At 41.6% G+C, this 20724-nt stretch overlaps 4 protein-coding genes across 6 annotated transcripts; 2 read left to right on the top strand and 2 right to left on the bottom strand.

Annotated features, from left to right (window-relative positions):
- Window positions 1-117: 117 nt before the first annotated feature.
- Window positions 118-4541, top strand: nit2 (nitrilase family, member 2). Its single transcript, XM_086090162.1, has 10 exons — window positions 118-355; window positions 538-656; window positions 933-1053; window positions 1227-1315; window positions 1403-1496; window positions 1595-1669; window positions 2721-2799; window positions 2895-2993; window positions 3094-3149; window positions 3237-4541. Exons 1-10 carry the CDS (start codon window positions 328-330, stop codon window positions 3335-3337), a joined length of 861 nt encoding a protein of 286 aa, XP_085946288.1. The 5' UTR covers window positions 118-327; the 3' UTR covers window positions 3338-4541.
- LOC147166481 (ICOS ligand-like) lies at window positions 4044-7706 on the bottom strand. 2 transcript variants are annotated; one of them, XM_086090160.1, is made up of 5 exons: window positions 7312-7706; window positions 5970-6251; window positions 5539-5847; window positions 4607-4783; window positions 4044-4459 (listed from the first exon to the last, which is right to left on the bottom strand). In XM_086090160.1, exons 1-5 carry the CDS (start codon window positions 7376-7378, stop codon window positions 4389-4391), a joined length of 906 nt encoding a protein of 301 aa, XP_085946286.1. In that variant the 5' UTR covers window positions 7379-7706; the 3' UTR covers window positions 4044-4388. The 2 variants fall into 2 exon arrangements, with proteins under 2 accessions (XP_085946286.1, XP_085946287.1); XM_086090161.1 differs by having other exon boundaries at window positions 5563-5847.
- Window positions 7707-8608: 902 nt separating this feature from the next.
- Window positions 8609-14812, top strand: gtpbp6 (GTP binding protein 6). The gene is made up of 11 exons (XM_086090156.1): window positions 8609-9282; window positions 9476-9652; window positions 9722-9859; window positions 9964-10034; window positions 11254-11384; window positions 11525-11595; window positions 11771-11932; window positions 13207-13415; window positions 13577-13725; window positions 14285-14437; window positions 14507-14812. Exons 1-11 carry the CDS (start codon window positions 9078-9080, stop codon window positions 14625-14627), a joined length of 1587 nt encoding a protein of 528 aa, XP_085946282.1. The 5' UTR covers window positions 8609-9077; the 3' UTR covers window positions 14628-14812.
- plcxd1.2 (phospholipase C, X domain containing 1, tandem duplicate 2) lies at window positions 14699-20702 on the bottom strand. Of its 2 annotated transcripts, XM_086090158.1 has the most exons (7): window positions 20597-20702; window positions 19651-19840; window positions 19098-19234; window positions 17575-17703; window positions 17344-17499; window positions 17065-17248; window positions 14699-16041 (listed from the first exon to the last, which is right to left on the bottom strand). In XM_086090158.1, the coding sequence occupies exons 2-7, from the start codon at window positions 19793-19795 to the stop codon at window positions 15755-15757; spliced, it is 1038 nt and encodes a 345-aa protein (XP_085946284.1). In that variant the 5' UTR covers window positions 19796-19840; window positions 20597-20702; the 3' UTR covers window positions 14699-15754. The 2 variants fall into 2 exon arrangements, with proteins under 2 accessions (XP_085946284.1, XP_085946283.1); XM_086090157.1 differs by lacking the exon at window positions 20597-20702 and having other exon boundaries at window positions 19651-20136.
- Window positions 20703-20724: the final 22 nt, after the last annotated feature.

Here is a 20724-nt window from a genome sequence, read left to right as displayed (position 1 = left end):
GCTGTAAAATCATTCAATGTTTTTTATGGACTAAAATGCGATTGGTGGTCACACTTCCGCCCCCCGGTAACGCCCCTTCCTTTTACATTTCAAAGTAAAATTTTGATCACTTCGCGTATACACGTTCGTCGCTGGAACGTGATAGCTAACATTTATACAATGTCATTATCTTTACCTAAGATGGTTTCAGGCTATTAATATTTTCTACAGTCTCATTAAAAGACATCACTTTAAGCTATACACCTTTACTTTGAAGAGCCGTTTCCAAAGCTAGCCTTTAGTTAGCGTATATATACACAAGGCACAAAAAAAGTAATCGTCGCATTCATGTCTACGATATCGAAGGCAATGTCCAGTAAGTATGTTTTTTTTGTTTTAAATAGACTGACAGTCTTACTGTGTATCTATATGTGCAGCCGAATGTCACGTCGCTGCGTGTTTTAATATTTTAACACGTTTTATGCAGTTGCCGTACGGTGGCAAAGTTCACCGTACGAACAAACAAATACAATGGCGTGTTGTTGTCGCTCCTCGCAGAGTTCCGTCTTGCCGTCATCCAGCTGCAGGTGGGCAGCGTCAAGGCGGACAACCTGACCCGGGCCCGGAGGCTCATCGACGAGGCGGCAGGACAAGGCAGCAAAGTGGTCCTACTGCCGGTGAGGACTTGGGAATGAAGCTCCACAGCGATTGTCGAGTTAGTAGCTTAGGTCGCGCATGCGCACTCGTAACCGCCGAGAAACGACGTGTTTATTATTAAATGACAGAACACATAATTAAAAAAAAAAAAAAACGTAATATAACAGCACGTAACTGCCACGTACATTGGCTGGAGTAGTTCGCAATCAATAATAACATGGAAAAAAACTAAACAAAAATATAAATATTTCAAATCAAAATCACACGAGATAATACATGAATATCCAAACTTCCAGGAATGCTTCAATTCGCCTTACGGGAGCGGCTTCTTTCCCACCTACGCTGAGAGGATCCCGGGAGAGTCCACGCAGCTTCTGTCCCAGGCGGCCAAGGACAACAAGGTCTACCTGGTCGGAGGTGAGAACTGAGAAGCTACCAGCTATTCTCAAGCTATCCCAATGTTTTTCCTTTGGAGCAGCCGTTGCCAAAGCTTTCACACCAATTACCAACTGTTTATATTCTCCTTCCATTATGTTTTATGGTGTTTTAAGTCAATTAAGTTAGGACACTTAGTCCTTCCCGTTGTTCAGGATCCATCCCAGAAGAGGATGCAGGCAAGTTGTACAACAGCTGTCTTGTGTTTGGACCTGACGGACAGCTCCTTGTCAAACACAGGAAGGTACACGGCTGACATGTTTGACACACACACACACACACACACACGCGGCAGGTACACACACACACACGGTTGCTTTTCCTCTTCAAGATCCACCTGTTTGACATCGACATCCCGGGCAAGATCCGCTTCCAGGAGTCGGAGACGCTGAGCCCGGGCGACACCTTGACCATGTTTGAAACCCGTGAGTGATGTTTATTGATTAGAAATTAATTTGTTCCTGTTTTTATTTCTTTTTTCTTTTGTTATCCCAATATTCCCGCCAAAAATATTTATTTGCAGCCTTCTGCAAAGTGGGCGTGGGGATTTGTTATGACCTGAGGTTCGCCGAGCTGGCGCAGCTCTACAGCAGGAAGGGTGAGTGTGTCGTAGATGTCGACATTGTCGGCGATGTTTCCAGAAAGACGCAAGTACGGTTTCTGCTTGAGTGTAAAAGGAATGACAAGTTACAAGGGTGGGATTTTGGTCCGATTTTTCTCATTTACAGATTTATGTAGAATTGGATGTTTACAGCAAATTGTAGCTTTGGGTGTAATGTGGCCACTTTTGAACCAATTGAAACCTCATGACAAAATATATATTGTTTTTATTTAATCATACCATTTAGGTCAAATGACTTTCATTCGAGACTGAACACTTGATAGCTGATTTTCTACTAGATTACGCTGTTAAGCATTTTTTTTGGACAAGGGAATCATTTCATGTAATCTGAGGCATTTAATAATTTAATGAACACCAGTGGAGCAAATAAAAATATGCAATTTAAAAAAGAAAAAAAAGAAGCAGACTACAGAAGTTACATTTTGATTGAAGTATTAAAAACTATACGATGATGAAAATCTGAAGAAAAACGAAAAAAACAATTTGGGGTTGTTTTAAAACCTGTGCATTGTGCAAACAAGTTTGAAATAGAAGGCTGAAAGATCAAAATGAATGGAAATCTTATATTAATGACATGTTTATGGAAAAACTTAATGTAGTCAAAGAAACAAAAACAAGAACGCAATTACACAATTTTGTCTTTGTCAGCAAAAAAATGGCCAAGAACAGATTTAAGAGAAAATGGTGGCTTACGGAAACTCGTCTTCAGAATATTGAAGACACAAACCCAAATTTGTCTTTGGTTATAAAAAACACTCAAGTTTTGAGTCATTAAAATAAAAGACTCGAAAATTATCTAACATTTAAAAAAAATACCACCATCAAAACCTGAACCCAACTGTGAGCTATAGAAATAAGTCTTGTTTTGGGACTGCTTTGCTACCTCATAGCCCGGACGCATTGCTAGCATTGCCGGAAAAGTGAGTTCCTAAGATTATGTCGACATTTTACAGTAAAAATTATGTTTTTTTGTGGGACGTGCATGTGAGCAAGGTTTTTGACAGCTTCTTGTTGTTTTCCGAGCGAGGGTGTCAGCTGCTGCTCTACCCAGGAGCCTTCAACATGACCACGGGTCCCGCCCACTGGGAGCTCCTGCAGAGGGGCCGGTGAGCTTTTTAACCAGCTCAATTCCGTTCCGCGAGACCCGCGGTCGGGGAAACAAAATGGCCGAATATTTGTGCTTCCCCCCCCCCCACTGCAGGGCTGTGGACAACCAGGTGTACGTGGCCACAGCTTCGCCCGCCCGGGACGAGAGCGCCTCCTATGTGGCCTGGGGTCACAGCACCGTGGTCAACCCCTGGTGAGATGACGCGGCAAACGGAATTGTTTTGAAATGGACGGGAGAGTAGAAAACGAGCCACATGCTGCTTCACCAAGGCATCGTCTCGTTTCGTTTCAAGGGGGGACGTGATCTCGAAAGCCGGGGCAGAGGAAGCTGTGATCTACGCGGATATCGGTGAGCGTTGCGCAATTCCAAACACCGCGCTACATTCGCAAGCTAAATTCCAATGATCGCGTTACGAAACCCGCACGCCAACTTCAGACCTGCAGTACCTGGCCGACGTGAGGCAGCAGATCCCCATCACGGCCCAGCGCCGCCATGACGTCTACGCCGTGACCTCCGCGCAGGGAGAGGCCAGATGACGGACGGACGAACGGACGAAATGATGGCGACCGTTTTTTCACTCGTGATTTTTCTGAACACAGAAAGCAATCTGATATGTAAAAGCAGTGTTGACTTGACTTAAAAGTGCCCCAACTTGTGAGTTTTCAAGGTACAAGCTGTCGGAAGAGATTAGTGGCATTTCAATGAACCGATGAGCATCTCAAAAGCTGAATAAAATCTTTACAAAAACATCGAAATATTTCAAAAACACATTTGACAGAAAAAGGACAAAAATCTGAAAAACTTCCAACATGTACGATGACAAGTGTTCCAATTTGATACAAATTCAGAACATCTATGGCAAAGAAAAGTAATACTTAGGATAAAATGAACACATCTAACCAAAAAATAATTCCAAGAAAAAAAAATTCTGGGGGAAAAAGGAAAAAACAAACACCTGAATAAATACGGCCAAAAAAAACGACAAGCTTTATGAAAATTGGGCCAAAATATGAAAAACTAACAAAAAAGGAACAGAACTCCTGCAGAAAATCAGCAAAAATATTTACAAAAATAAATACAAATCTGATAACGTACACCCAAAAAAATAATAATAAAAAAAAAAAAAGTGCCTATATGGACAAAAATCGGACAAAATCTTAAGCGTTATCAATGTTAGCTTCTGATTAGCAACAAAGTTGTCGTCATGCGGACGACGACGTGAACGTACGAAGAATGACGATGAACACTGGAAACTGAATTTATTTAATACAAGCATATTAACAGCTAAAAAGGAGATAAAACGGCAAGAATTACAAATTGAACATGAACACTTTGAGCAGTGATGAACGAACCCTTGCATCTCCTTTGGCAACAAAACGTCGCAATTCAGCAACGACGAGGCTTCATTTGGGCAAAGTTGCGCGTGCAAGCCCTGGAATTGGCCCAAAATGGCCGCACTAAGGTCAGTTACTTTTCTAACTTTCCAGGTCCGCTTCAAACTAAAACAGCCAACCTGTTCCGTTTTGGCCAGAACCAACAAATAGAACTTTTTCCTTGGCAGAGGTAATAATGACACGAACCGCCCGGCTAGACGTTGGACTCCGACTCCCACATGACCACCTCCGTATCCTCCGTTTCTTGACGTCTCCTGCGGTAACCTGTAAACACGGCGCCCATATTTGCACATTTGGATGACGACAAATGTGATGAACACAATGACAATAAAAATTCAATAACAGATTCATCAGCAGGTTACGTAATTTTTTTTGTGTCACAATGCTTACAACAAAAAAAAGTTTGTTTACCTCTGTTCCTTCTTCTACTCAGGTGTTGTATCTTCTTCCTCTTGCTCACCCGGTCCAGGTGGATCTGGTAGGCCAAGCCCACGACCACCATGACGCCCACCACGGCGCACAGGGCCGTACTGAACACCCACAGGGAGTCGGTGGCCCGGGTCACGATGGGGCCGTGCCACACCGCGTCTAAGCAGAGACAAAAAAAGGAAAGAGGAAGCCATCGTGGCACCTTAGACCTGGAAACGTAAGAGAATGTGGCCGCCATGTTGGATGTGGCAAAGTGTATGTAAGGTTTAAATAACTTCAGATTGCCTTCATGGTAAATACCAGCTGTGATTTCAACATGTGAAGAAATTGAAATAGAAATTAGTAAAAAGTAGTTTTCGGAATTAATTGCATGTCTTCAATAGTTAACTCATGATTAACTCATTCACTGCCATAAATTCATAAAAAAAAAAAAAGATCATTAAAAAAATTAGGGGCAAGAGGCAATTAATTTTTTTAAATTGTAATTAATCGCATGACTTCACGAGTTAACTCGCGATTAAATCACAAATTTTATATCGGTTCTAAATGTACGATAATAAAATTCTAAGTTTTCATACTCTTGTTAACAAAAGTGGGAAAGAAATGTTAAATAGAAATAGTTCAAATGAAATGTTGACGTTTGTAGCCGTCAATGGCAGTGAGTGAATAAAAATTAAAAAAAAGATTAAAAATGTGCAATTAATCGCATGACTTCATTAGTTAATCACAAATTTCATATCTGTTCTAAATGTACCACACACAAAAAATAAAAATTAACAAAAGTGAAAAAAAATGTTAAACTAATAGAAATAGTTTAAGTGAATTTTTATATCTGTTCTAAATTTCCAATGAAATATTTTTTCTACATTTCACGATCTTGTTAACATAAAACAGGAAAACAAATGTTACGCTACCCCCTCCAGTGACATCCCACATACGTGTGGTGGAGGTGAGCGTCTGGTTGATGACCGCGTTGTGAATAACACACGACACGTTGGCGTCCGTCACGTTGACCGTCAGGTAGCTGGTGACATCATAGAGGCGCGAGTCCGGCCGGCGCTCCACCTGGGTCTCTACCGAGCCCCCCGGGGTCTCCTGGGCCCCGCCGTCAATCAGCCAAGAGACGAGCGGCTCGGGGAAGCCGCCGCCCGAGTCGCACCGGAAGACGCTGTGAACGTCCTGCTTGGCCACCTCCCACTGCAGCTCGGGGGGGCTGAACGGCGCTAACACACACACACACACACGCAGGAAATCAATCAGGCCACGCCTCCTCGTATGACCGTTAAAAGTCTAAATATGTCACTTGAAATATTTAGGAAAACGCGCAGAAGCGAGTTGAACTTACCAGCGACCCTGACGCACAGCGTGCAGGCCTCCAGGCTGCGGTTTCCCGAAGAGGTGACGATGACGCCGTAGGACGCGTTGTCGTCCTGTGGCTCCACGGCGGGGAGCCTCAAGGTGAAGTTGCCGGTGCGAAGAGCATCGTCATCGTCGTCGTCGTCGTCTCGCATCACCTTGTCCTCGTTCCTCCTCCACTCCACGGAAACATTGGCCAAGGTCAGGGCGTCCGGGTAAAAGCAGGAAAGCCGCAGCGGCTGGCCCACGATGCCCAGCACGCACTCCTCGTCTGGCGAGAGCACGACAGATGCATCATATTGTTTGTGAAGGCGCCAGAAAAGTCCGTTGATTAGCCAGTCCCTGAAAGGTCACGCGTGAATGACGCCTGACGTCTCAATTTGGTCTCGTCCGCTGTGTATACTTAGCATAGCAACTGTTAGCATTCCTGGCCACAGGCCACAATGGAAAACACTTCTCACACTTCCTTAGCACTTTTCTGTTCTCAGGCTTGCTACAATGTATGTTAGCATAAAAACAATTAGCAGCTAATCTATTTTTAAAATGATTCCTTAACACTGGGACAGTGTAAAATATTTATGGCCGGCATCTCTACTATGTTGCTAATATGTTAGCATAACAACTATTAGCATGTTAGCATTGTCGCCACATTAGGGGCCAACATATTGTTTTGTTATGCTGCTTTTTTTTTGAGTGTCTGAATAGACAAACATCCCTAGCTTAACTGCCAACATGGCGGACGAACAAATATGTGATTGAAGACTTTTCGTTTCTGTACTCAGGATGCTAGCTCACAATATGTTAGCGTAACAACTCATTTTAGCAACAATCGTTCAAAATTGGACCATTGTAATAAGATGTTACTTTTTTGTTTTGGCCAGAGTTAACGAGGCAAGCCCTTATTTTATTTTATTTATTTTTTTACAAATGCGGGTTTTGGACTTGCAACAGTTAGCAGGCCAATTTCAAATTTCGATGTGATCAAAAAAAATAATCAATTAAGGCATTTGGCCTATTTTCTTAATCACTCTTCCTTGGTCAAATTTGCCTGCGGTTTATTTTTTGCTGTTGTATCAGATGTCTGATTAGAATTTGTTTTGAGAATGCCAAAGTTAGGATTTATGATCTTTTAACTAGCCTTTGATTGATTGAAAATTATTATTATTATTATTATTTATTTTTTAACATTTAAAAAAGTATTGACCCGTGCTACATATTTTAGAATGTTTTCCTCTTCGTTGCACACTATTCCTAATTCAAACGAAGCCAGCGACTACTTGTTGGGTCATCAGTGACGTCAATAAAATAGGACTTCTTTCATTCTTTCTTACCCCAAGTTCGGCAGCAGGCGAAGAAGAAGCTGAGTAGCAGTGTTGTGCTCCACGGTGGTCCGCGCATCGCCCCCTCAGGCCGCCAGCCCAAACGAACAACTGACTTCCTCTCTTTGATGAAAGCTCTTTTGACGCTTTAGTCATCTAACTCCGCATCATTTGTTCACCCCGAAGGAATGTCAGCGTCATGTCGCGTCTTGTTTGTGCCCCCAAAAGATTCCGTCGCGCTTCTTTACGATGGCGACACGGCGTTTTTAAAAGTATGGAAACAAGCGGTAGGAAGAGGACACTTGAAGGATTCGCTTTCACGGCTGCTTAATATTTGTATCACTTTTTACGAGGAGGAGCCCTTTTTTCGAGGTGTTGTTCCGTCCAACCTGTTGAGCTTCTTTCACCTTTTAAGGACACGCCCACAAAACCATGGAAGGCGGCCGGTGCACGTGTATCACTTGACTCACAAATCTGACCAATTAAGGGCTACAATTTGCGATTTGATAGCGGGGAATTTGGTACACATTGCATGTATTGATTACCTATTAAAAAATGCCGTAAAATATATACTCATATAACTACTGCTGGGTGGAAACATATCCTACAAAACACTTTTGAGTGAAATTGAACCAAGTTTTTTTTAAGCGTAATGACGCCAATTTCCTTCAGAGGGCAGTCTTGGCACAAGGTATATACGATGTCGCAAGAGAAAAAGAAAAAAAAAGAAATTATTGAAATTAAATAGTAATTCCAGATTATGTTAATTATTTGGGGTATGTATTTTGAGTTGTTACTGTTTTGTAATTATTATTATTATTATTTTCCCTTTTTTTTAAGTGGCGTAGCAGAAAGTACCGTGACAACCGCAAATTAAAACAAAGCAATTATTTTTCGGCTTTCACTGTATTCGTGATTACAGAGAGTAAAATACCACTCGAGTAGTTTAACTTGTAACGACTCGGTAAATGACCAAAATCAACACTCTAAGGGGAGGTTGAACAGAAGCGCTATATCATCCCAGCATATGAAAAACGAAGAGAATCGAGATAATTTATCAATACACATTTTATTAAACAATAGATTCATAGTAATTATGCTTAGCTGGGTTTTGGTGACTTTGCTCATGTTTTGTTTTTTTTTTTTTTACAGCATGAATACAGGAAGTGACGTAAGGTGGGAAAAAGCAAACGCCAAGCGCTGTATTTTTAAAGTGACGTATGATTTGAATAATAAATACATATTCATTTTTTTCCGTGTGAGTGAACGTTGGTTTCGCTGGCTAGTTGGTACAAAATTATCTTCTTTTTTTTTAATAAACTCAAACGAACCAATGAAGGAAGTGACGTAATGAAAACAATATGGCAATGGAATTGAAAATGTTTCCCCCCATTTAAATATGCAGGCATTAACGCCACGGATACATGAATAAAATACAACAGAATTGCGGGGGGAAATCAAGGTCCGAAGGAATTTAACAATAAAAATGACTTTATCTGAATGATATAATTTATTCAGCACGTAGTGACTATGGCATTTAGTCCATGGGAACTGTTCCTGCAAGCTTACATTTAGGGTAAAACAACACATTTTACAGAACGTCAATGCAAGGATCAACTGGAGCCGAACTTCAAAAACAGCACATTAATTACAGTAACGTCGATATGAAGTACAGCTTTGTGTTATGTAGTACTATGTCGAGAGCATATATGTAGCATGAGGAAAACTGTGTATTACGATATTAGTTTACATGGCGCGATTGAGAGTCCTTGAATAACATGGCGATCGTGAGGAGACTCCAAGCGTGGTCGTCTCTCCTGCACCGAACCTGCACACGCACCAGCCGGCCAGTCGCATCAGTTTCCCCGGCGTGGACGAGCTGCCTTCCGCCGCACGGAGAAGCCCTCGTGCCGCAGTGCAGAAGAGCGTTCGGCCTCTCTCGCTGCACCCTGACGCGATGGGACGACTTCACCGAAGACAAAGGTGGCAAATAAATAGATAATAATAATAAATACTCACTCGCTGTACTCGAGTAGAAGCGCAGGTACTCGTGTAAAAGTACACTGATAGAGGTAGAAGTACTGACTCGCCTCCTTTGCATAAAAAAAAAAAAAGTACGCTTTTTCAAATGTATTTCAGTACAACATTTTAAATATAAAGTTGTTGTACTTGGCAGGTTTCACACGACTGGAAGATGACAGCGACGAGGATGAAGACCCGATGGAGGAGCAGGAGGCGGATGAGCTGTTCCAGGAGCTGCAGCCCACCACGACCCTCGCAGGGGGCCCGCACCGGGTTTTTGTGGTCCACCCCGATGTCAAGTGGGGGAGCAGGAAGCAACACCTGACCACAGGTAACGGTCAATCGTATAATCAGTCAACCGCGGCGGTCACGTGACTAACCTCGGCTTCCTCCTTCGCAGCCGAGCTGATGATGGCGGAGGCCGTGGCGCTGGTCAACACGCTGGACGAGTGGACGGTGGTGGACCGACTCATCCTGTCCACCAAGACCCCCGAGAAAAAGAAGATCTTCGGCAAAGGAAACTTCCAGATGCTCACGGGTCTTTTAGTTTTTACGTTGATCATCATTACTGCATTTCCAGAAAGTTAGCCGCACATTTCGGTGGTCATCGCATGTGATGACGCATTCCTTTACCCCATGCAGAGAGGATCAGACGGACGGCGGGCATCACCGCCGTTTTGGTCAACGTCGAGCAGCTGTCGCCGGTGTCAGAGGTGACGTGGGGTATCCTCTCTTTGTGCTCAAGGTTCAAACTTTTTGGTGGGAACCTGATAAGAGAGACATTTTTGCACTATTCCTTAGCTGTTATCTTATTCATATATCTTGAAGTAAAACGAAAAAATTACATATACAGTTTACGGCCAATTTAATCATCTGATATTAGCTCTTAACTCATTTGCTCCCAAAAATGTATAAATACATTATATTTTAAATATTACCATGCTCCCAAAGACATATTTATACGTTTTTTAAAAACACCAGCGCATACAGAAGGCTTTGATGCCGCCTCTGACCTGAATAGGTCGCTTAAAGCAATGGTAGTTATTACAATAACAGCCAGCAGAGTATAAGAGATCAACCAGGGCCATGTTGCAAAAAGCCCCCCCCCCCCCACTGTTTTAAACAGATTTGTGAATAATGATGAAGCTTGGCTATATTCTAATGCCAATTGCTGCAAAATGGAAACCGATAGAAATATACTTCTTTTTTTTCCTGATGAAAGAAGAGACTCTAATCTTTCTTTTGGTAGGTTCCATGTTTTTATAGCAATACAACACAATATTCTGTGGGCCTTGCAAAATCAGTTAAAATGCAGTAAAACAGCCGGGAGCGAAGGGGGTTGCTTCAGTGAAAATGGCTGCGAGTGCATGAGTTAAAATTAACAAGAAACAGCTAATTTTTGTTGAGTGTTGTTTTATTGTAGACATTACACACATTACAATATAACACAAAAATAATGACATTCAAACATTATTCATCCCCCAAAAATTCATCAACAAATTCAGCCGAATTTTACTGATTTTTCTCTGTTGTAAAGGTAAATACTAAAAGGCAAAGTATTTTTAAAGAAGTAGCCGTTTCTGTGTGTCATTCATGCTCTTATTGTTGTAAGTGTTAGGGACCAAAAAATAAATTATTTTATTCATTACATATGTTTGTAATTAAATAGCCAGTTAATTGGTTTTCAAAATTTGATCAAACTCAAAAAAATCCATATCGGTCATATATATATATATATATATATGCAAAAAAAATAATATTTTTAACTAACTTTATCAAATGAGTCTGAGTAGTTAGTTTAATTATATTAAATGACAACATAAAAATAGTATAGAAGTATTGTTTTAATTAATTTTTTATTAGCGAGCCTGTGGTCACAAAAAAACTCATCTTGCTTGCTAAATGACACGCAATGCTTTTATTGTCCTGCAGAGGGAGCTAGAGGAGGCGTGGGGGTTGAAGGTGCTGGACCGATACTCGCTGGTGCTGCACATCTTCCGTTGCAACGCCAAAACCAAAGAGGCCAAGCTGCAAATTTCGCTGGCTGAAATCCCTTTACTGAGGTACGACCACATCCGGGGAAAAAAAAAAAATCCATCCTGAAGAATTGATCAATGCTTCAATTATTCTAATGACAAGAAATGTAACGTATAGAATGATGATGTCGTTAAACTGGCGTTAAAGACGAACTTTTTCCTGGCAGGTCGCGTCTGAAGAACGAATTCCTCAACTTGGACCAGCAGGGCGGCGGCACCCGATACATCGGCGGCTCGGGTAACCAACATTGCAAACACAAAGTAACCTGATATAGAGACCCCCCCCTAACTTGAATGTGGGGGCGGAGTCACATGACTTGACTTGAGTGAAATCCAATCTGACTTGAGACTGGCTTGTCGCGTATGTGACTTCCTCCCCATCGGCGGCTTTTTGACCTCGGTGGTCCATGCAGGCGAAACGCAGCTGGAAGTCCAGCAGAGGCGGCTGAAGGACCGCGAGATGAAGATCCGCACGGCGCTGGAAAAGCTGAGCAGGAAGCGGCGGATGCTTCGAACCCGCCGGAGCAAGGACAAGGACTTCCCGCTCATCTCCGTGCTGGGATACACAAACTGCGGTGAGGCAAGACTTTGGAGCCACTCGGGCCTTTCGGGTGTGGGAGGACGGTTCAAGGTCACGCATTCTGACGGTTGCATTTATCATCCAAACCCTAACCACTATTAGAATTGTGATTCTACTTTAAAACACTACATTAAAACCCTAATCATGGTTTGATACCCTGCCTTGAAACCCTAAGCCTAGTTTGAAACCCTACTTTGAAATGTAAATTTATTTTCAAACCCTACTTTGAAACCCTAACTGTACTTCCGAACCCGACTTTGAAACCCTAAGCCTAGTTTGAAACCCTACTTTGAAACCGTAAATTTATTTTCAAACCTGACTTTGAAACCACAACCCTATTTTGAAACCCTACTTTGAAACCCTATCAGTAATTTGAAACCCTAACTGTATGTCCAAACCCGACTTTGAAACCCTAAGCCTAGTTTGAAACCCTACTTTGAAATCCTACCAGCAATTTGAAACCCTACTTTGAAACTGTTAATGTATTTTCAAACCCGACTTTGAAACCACAACCCTAGTTTGAAACCCTACCTTGAAATCCTAACAGTAATTTGAAACCCTAACTATATTTCCAAACCCTACTTTGAAGCCCTAACCCTATTTTTAAACCCTACTTTGAAACCCTAAGCCTAGTTTGAAACCCTACTTTGAAACCGTAAATGTATTTTCAAACCTGACTTTGAAACCACAACCCTATTTTGAAACCGTACTTTGAAACCCTACCAGTAATTTGAAACCCTAACTGTATGTCCAAACCCGACTTTGAAACCCTAACCTCGTTTGGAACCCTACTATGAAACCCAAATACAAGTTTGATACCCTACTTTGAAACCCTAGCCCTTGTTTCAAACCCTACTTTAAAGCCCTAAGCCTAGTTTCAAACCCTTCCTTGAAATCCTAACAGTAATTCGAATCCCTACTTTAAAACCGTAACTGTATTTCCAAATCCTACTTTGAAACCCCAACTCTTGTTTGAAACCCCACTTTGAAACCCTAACCTAGTTTGGAACCCTACTATAAAACCCTAATAAAGCTAGTTTGAAACCCTACTTTGAAGCCCCAACCCTAATTTTAAACCCCACTCTGAAACCCTAACTGTAGTTTCAAACCCTACTTTGAAACTCTTCTCCTGGTTCGATACTCTCCTTTGAAACCCTCACCCTCTTTCAAACCCGAGCCCTTGTCTGAAACCCGACATTAAAACCGCCATCGCCGTTTCAAACCCGACTTCAACCCCCCCCCCCCCCCCCCCCCCCCCCGCGTCCGCAGGCAAGACGACGCTGATCAAAGCGCTGACGGGCGACGCGGGGATGCGCCCCGAGGATCGTCTTTTCGCCACGCTGGACGTGACGGTGCACGCCGGCCGGCTGCCCGGCCGCGTCGCCGTCCTCTACGTGGACACCATCGGCTTCCTGTCGCAGCTGCCGCACCAGCTCATCGACTCGTTCGCCGCCACGCTGGAGGACATTAAGCACTCGGTACGCAGTTGTCTGGAAAAGATGGCCGTTTTTGGACATGTTGGTTTGTTGTGAGGCGTTTAAAAAAAAAAAAAAATAGAATTTCCAAAATTCCAAGTTCTACTTAATGAAAGCGAATCCAAATGTGTGACCAAGTTGAGGTTTTGCCGTGCACTTGTCAGGACGTGTTGCTTCACGTGCGCGACGTGAGCCATCCGGAAAACGTCAACCAGAAGGCCAACGTGTTGAACGTCCTGAGGAACCTTCAAGTGCCCGACGCGCTCACGAGCTCCATGATCGAAGTCCACAACAAGATCGACCTCATCGACGAGTCGGTCACTTTTTTTTTGGGGGGTCAAGCCCCGGCGGCTAAAACTGCCCAAATTAAGAAATTAAGAAATAAATGAATAAAAGTAAAAATAAAAATTATAATAATTTTTATTTTTATATATATATAAATGAAAAAAAAAAAAAAATATATATATATCCATAAAAAAATACAAAAATATGTACTTTAAATACAATTAAATATAAATCAATAAATAAAAACACTCAGCTCTCACATTTATGTATTGATTTCATCCTGACAGAAGCGTAAATAAATAAATGTGAGAGCAGAGCATTTGTATTTATTGATTGATATTTAATTCTATTTATATATTAATTTTTTTGAATATCATTTTAATTTTTACTTTTATTTATGGATCTATATTGTTTTCATTTCCATTTATATTTATTTTTTGTATTTGATTTTTAAATTATTTTTATATCCGTTTTCATACTTTTATTCATTTATATACTCATTTATTTGTTTTTAATTTGAGCAGTTTTCCGTCACTTCCAATTGGACGCGTCAATAAAACGTTCAAACATCCCGTCATGTTTTTCAGCTACGAATCAACGGAAGCCGACGCCCTCGCCGTCTCCGCCCTGGACGGGCGCGGCCTGGAGGCGCTGAGGGCGGCGGTGGAACGGCGCGTGCTGGCCGCGACGGGCAAACGCGTCATCAGCCTCAAGGTGGACCTCAGCACGCCGCAGCTCAGGTGAGGCGATCGTACTCAGCCCGGACGGCGCACGCGGACGGCGCACGCCATTAACGCTGTGGTCGTCAGCTGGCTCTACAGGGAGGCCGCCGTGCAGGACGTCAGCGTGGACGGCGACGAGGGCTCGGCCGTCGTCAGGGTGGTCATCGGCAACGCCGCCTACGGGCGCTACAGGAAGTTGTTTGGCTAACGGCGAGCTACGTGAAGTGTAGGTTTGGCTGAATGTATGTAAAAAAAATAATAATAATGTAAACAACATGGTTGCTTTGTTTATTTCAGTGTTAAAACTCTCACAGTTTGACAGTCAAGTAAAATGTGCAATAAAAATAAGATGCAACAAACGTATTAGTTAATTTTGTCACCGCCCCCCCCCGGGAAGAAAATATTTCACACCCCTCCCTATTTCCCGCCGTGACTGTAAATAGTATCATTAGTTTGTAAAATTGGACAAAAAGTACAGAGGAGCTAATACTACTAATCGTGTGCACTTTGACAATGAGAGCGCCACTGCCACCTACTGTATTGGATGTGCAATTACACTTCATTCTAGTACAGTACAGCAAAAAAAATGATATATAAATAAACATGTTCCCTGAGGTCACAAACGATATAAAAATATTTTCTACTGAGAGCTGCTCTTAATTCATTCACTGCCATTGACGGTTTGTAGACATCAAAAATTCATTTGAACTATTTTTATTAGTTTAACATTTTTTTCCCACTTTTGTTAACAAGAGTTTGAAAACCTAGAATTTTTTTATTGTATTAGAACAGATATAAAAATTGGGATTAATCGTGAGTTACCTAATGGGATTAATTACGATTACACATTTGAATCACCTGATGCCACAAATTTTTTATAATCTTTTGTAAAAAAATAAATAAAGATTATTTAAAAAAATAATAATTTTAAAGAAAAGATTAAAAATTTGGGGCATCAGGTGATTAAAATTTGTAATCGTAATTAATCGCATGACTTCACGATTAATCACAAATGTTACATCTGTTGTAAATGTACAAAAAAACATTTTTTTTTCTAGGTTTTCATACTCTTGTTAACAAAAATGTTAAATAGAAATAGTTTTAATGAATTTTTAACGTCTATAGCCGCCAATGGCAGCGAATGAGTTAATATTGTGACCGCCAAGGAAATCAAAATATAAAAAATAGCAGATAAAACCTGATAAAAAAAAATAAATGGACGGACGCACACGCGGATGGATGAAATGAAGCTAACTATCCATTAGCAGCGCTCAGTTTGCTCCGATGAACAATAATCCAAATCTTGTCCCAACGAACGGACTTGATTGGCTGCTTTCAGTGTCCGCGAGCATCCGGCTGGCATCCGTTTTCCACGTGGCCCTTTTTGTCCATCAGCAGTTTCAGGTTGAGTCCCACGACGAGGGGGCAGAGGGGCAGCGGGCCCACGAAGTCCCCCGCGATGATATTGAGTCCGCGAGGGTCCGAGCCGGGGGTCTGCTGCTTCACCCACTCGCTCAGGCTCTGCCATTGGGCCCGGGTCAGCGTGTGCAGGGACTCCTTGGGGTTGGTGATGATGTACTTCCTGTATGCCGTCAGGTTTAGGCCCGCCACGAAGAAACCCGCTGCACGGACAAACAACATTATTGTTATCAGCGATGAATTCGAGATGACGACACCGTTTCGTAATGTTTGGAAACGAAACATTCCACACGGGCCGTCACGGCAGTCGCACGCGCCACTGCGTCGAAACCACGCCAAGCCCCACCTTCTAAAGCCATACACACTTAAAGTCACAGAGATGACAGTGCAATTTGAGGATGGCGACCCTCGTGACACTTTTTGTACTCGATATTACGTGACAAAAAAAAAGATCTCAATGCTGCCATCGGCTGGCCAAGTTACTGTTTGTTTGTTTTTTTAGATCAGAGTTGGACAAAACATTTATCTGCTCATTTCCATTAAAAAAAACGTTCCTCATTAGCATTCCTGATGACAACTGCCGTTGATAGCGTTCAAAGAGTTGTTAATGCAATTTTTACCCGATTACTCTATTTGCGGGATAATTGGTAGAATAGTTCATTTTAAAATTGGTGTTTTTTTCAGGGCCGATACCGATGATCAGTAGTAAAGGAGGCCGATACCCGATATTTGGAGCCGATATTCATTTTCAGTAAAAAGGGCAAAAAAATATTTTTCATTTTTTCAATTCCAATGAAGAACTTTGTTGAAATGTCTTAAAGGCATGTTCATTGACTAACTTTTCAGATTCGCAAAATGTTGACGTTTTTATTTTTTTATTTAATTATTTATCATTATAGACAATAAACATCCTTGCTTTAAAATTCAAAAAAAAAAAAAAAAAAAGTTCAGGGCGATCTCAAGGTCATCAACATATCGGAAAAGATTCAATGAAAATGTAAAATAAGTAAATACCGTAAGCTCCCTTTAGTTTTCTACAGTAAATACATTTGAACAAAAAGTTAATAAAAAAATGTAAATAGCTCCACGAGGATAACGGTTTTCAATTCATCTTCTATTAGCCAAAATATTTTATTTAAATGCCAAAATGGCGACGATCAGTGCTGCTAATCGTCCCGGTCGATAATGTCAGTTAACCTCTAGTTTAAAAATTCTCGTGCACTCACGCGGCCGTCCGAGCTGCTTCTTCCACTCCAGGAAGTCGATGGCGGCGCACGCCGTTTGCTGATTGGCCCACCAGTAGGGGATGCCGGGGAGCAGCTCGGCGTGTCGGGAAGCCACGTCGGCGTCGTAGGAGAGCAGAACCTGCCGACCCGACGCCCACAGACGTCGCAGGGACCAGCCCGCTTCCTGTCCGTCATCCAAAGCATACCACATCACGTGTCCAAAAACCCGCTACGGAAGGCGGCGTCTTACGATCCACAGCGCGACCGGAAATGTCTCACCTGGCGCAGGCAGAGCTTGGCGCCAAAGATCTTCTTGAGGTTGCATATGAAGAAGTGATGCAGCGCGTCGGTGAGCCCCTCGAAGTGCCTGCAGGCCAAGATGACGACCTCCTTGGGGTGACCCTCCAGCCAGGAGGCCACGGACCACAGAGTCTCCTGATTGGTGGACAGGAACGGCGCACGTCATCTCATTGGTTGCTGCGCGGTTGAATGTTGTGCAACGTCACTCACCAAGACGGTGACGTGCGTGTATAAGATGTGCGTGAAGTACAAATCGGACGTTTGGTCGCAGGGCTTGTGCGCCACGCGCAGGTCGAAGTATCGAATGCCCATTGACAGCTGGTCTTCGATGCAGCGGTCCTGATTGCAGTACAATTCAAAGAAATAGGACATGATACAACAATAGTACAGTAATCAGGTAGGATTATGCAACAAATACTATATGAGTGCTTTTTAACTCATTCGCTGCCATTGACGGTTATAGACGTCAAATGTTCATTTGAACTATTTCTAGTAGTTAAATTTCCCCCCCCCCCCACACTTTTGTTAACAAGAGTAAGAAAACCTAGATTTTTTTATTGTACATTTAGAACAGATATAAAATTTGTGATTAATCGTGAGTTAACTCGTGAAGTCATGCAATTAATTACGATTAAAAATTGTAATCTTTTTTTCTTTTTTTTAAATCGCATCAGGTGATTAAATGGTTTTTTTTCCTTCTAAGAGCTCAGTATTGTTCATTCGGTAATTTTACCAATTTGACATGTCATCATCGTTGCTCTCATTTTTTTTTTTATATATATTTTGTATGTGGGTGAGTATGTGCGTGTGTGTGTGTGTGTGTGTGTGTGTGTGCGTGTGTGCGTGCGTGTGTGTGTACTCATTAGTTCACCTAAAACCTATTAAAAATCCCATACCGTTTACCTAAACCGAATACTTCAGGTGATCTTTTTTTTTTATGTAATTAACTCATTCACTGCCAATGACGGCTATAGACGTAAAAAATACATCATTTTAACTATTTCTACTATTTTTTTTTTTTTACTTTTGTTAAGAAGAGTATGAAAACCTAGAAAAAAAATTACATTTCAAACAGATCTAAAATGTGTGGATAATCAGGAGTTAACTCATGAAGTCATGCAATTAATTAAAATTAAAACATTTAATCGCCTAATTTTTAATCATCTTTTCCTTTTTCTTTTTCTTTTTTATCGCGTCAGGTGAGTTATTAATGTAATTAACTCATTCACTGCCATTGATGACTATAGATGTAAAAAAAAAATTGGGAATATTTTTTAAGAAGAGTATGAAAACCTAGAAAAAAATATTGTACATTTCAAACAGATATAAAAATTTTGATTAATCGTGAGTTAACTGAGTCATGCGATTAATTACGCTCCTAATTTTTAATCATATTTTCTTTAATCTTTTTTTAAGAATAAAAGATTATTAAAAATGAGGGGCATCAGGTGATTAAAATGTTTAAATGTAATTAATCACATGACTTCACTAGTTAACTCACGATTAATCATAAATGTTATATCTGTTCTAAATGTACATTTTTAAAAAATTACAGGTTTTCATACTCTTGTTAACAAAAGTGGAAAAAAAATGTTAAACTAATAGAAATAGTTCAAATGAATTTTTAAAGTCAATAGCCGTCAATGGCAGTAAATGAGTTAAGTTACGTTGTTCTACCGCATACAATATTTGTGCATGGATAATTTGCGTTTATGATCTCCAACAGTTGGCACCTGCGTGGTGGCCCATTTGAAGATGGTGGGCCTGGTCAGGCAGCAGCAGAGTCCATCAAGGACCCTGAACACGTCCGACTCGGACCTCACCAGGGGCGAGGAGATGTCCAGGCAGTAGCTCATTGTGTCGTGACTTCCTGGAAGAACCACACAAACATGCGCTGAACAGCTAGAACTGGTTTACTGTGTAAAAGGAATTTTTTTTACAGATCACATTCCGCATGACTCTTAACACCTCTGCCACCTATTAGAAAAAAAATTAAATGTGGACTACTAAATTACATAATTAGCTGGATAGTTGTGTACTGTATTGTTGTAGGTACAATTGTAGTAACTGTAGTTTGCACAACATAATGAAAGTAATTAGTTACCTTATTTTACTACATGAGTCAAAATGTAACAAAAAAGCTCACAGCGTTATTCAGATTGTTATATTACATTATAAATGCGTTTTTAAGTTTTACTGATTTTATTCCAGGATAATCGATGGCTTGGCTGTCCTATTCGTTGTCATTGATAAAACAGGGGAGATTCAGAACCAAAGAGACAGTACCGGGTATGGCCAAGTGGGTCAGCGGGACGTCCAACAGCTCCTCCGGCAAATTCGACATCCAGTCCTCGCACCAGTGCGCCATGTCGGAGGTCTCCTCAAAGCGGCTGAACACGGAACGCGTCGGCGTGGACGGTTTCGACCTCATTTCACGCTCGAGCAATCGATCGCCTTCGATTATTTCATCCTGTGCCTTTAAGAGATCGAGGTCAAAGGACAAACAGGAAGTTGTTGTACAGGTTTGGGACTTCCCGGGGGGGGAAAAAAAGAAGAAGCGATAGTCAGCCGGCTTGTTGTTAAAGGTAGATAACTGGTCTGGTCACAGCGACATTGTCATCCTCACTGAATGTTAACTCTTTCGCTCCGGGTTCGTCTCACAAATTAAGCTCCTGCTACAGTCAGCGTTACTTCCTGGTAGCGCTGCGCTTGCGCAGATATTACAACAGAGATGAACAAGATGATTCCCTCATGTTGCGCATGCGAGGGTGCTCCGTAACGTAACCGGGAAAGAGTCACGTGATGCACTTTGGAGTCCGGCATTAGTCGCCCCTGCCTCACTCGACAATTTTTTTTTGTTTTTTTTTGTTACTATATGTTTTTTGTTATTATCTGGCACAATTATGCACAATAGCATAGCTATCTAGCTAGCCTACACCCAAAAATACATATTTTCTTTCCTTTTGCCTAGCCACTTTAGAGTGCCTCGTTGTCGGCCATGAGTGCGCACTTCATCACAGAGAAAGATGTAAGAGCGAGGTGAGCAGCAGCCTTTTTTAACACTTCATAATTGCCAGTGACTTGTATTTTGAGGGGCAGTGTATGTGTTAAAATATTAGTTATACAAACTGTACAGACTCCATATTATGCAATTTGTAAAAACATTTTTTTTTTGTCTTGTCTTATGAGAAGCTCGAACCAAATATTTCCAGAAGTGTGAGGATGTACTCACTTTTGTGAAATACTGTAGATGATGTAACGTACGGCATGTCAACCAAGCACAAGAAATTATTCCTCCGCGACATTGAACCCTTTCCGAGTCGGAATTCGAATTTAAATACAGCAAACCGCGCATATTTG

Source organism: Leptonotus elevatus, chromosome 11, assembly GCF_054856555.1.
Source record: "Leptonotus elevatus isolate MCC_2025b chromosome 11, RoL_Lele_1.0, whole genome shotgun sequence".
Classification (NCBI taxonomy): Eukaryota; Metazoa; Chordata; class Actinopteri; order Syngnathiformes; family Syngnathidae; genus Leptonotus; species Leptonotus elevatus.
The sequence above is the reverse complement of the archived record's forward strand: the minus strand, read 5'-3'. Positions and strand labels throughout refer to the sequence as shown.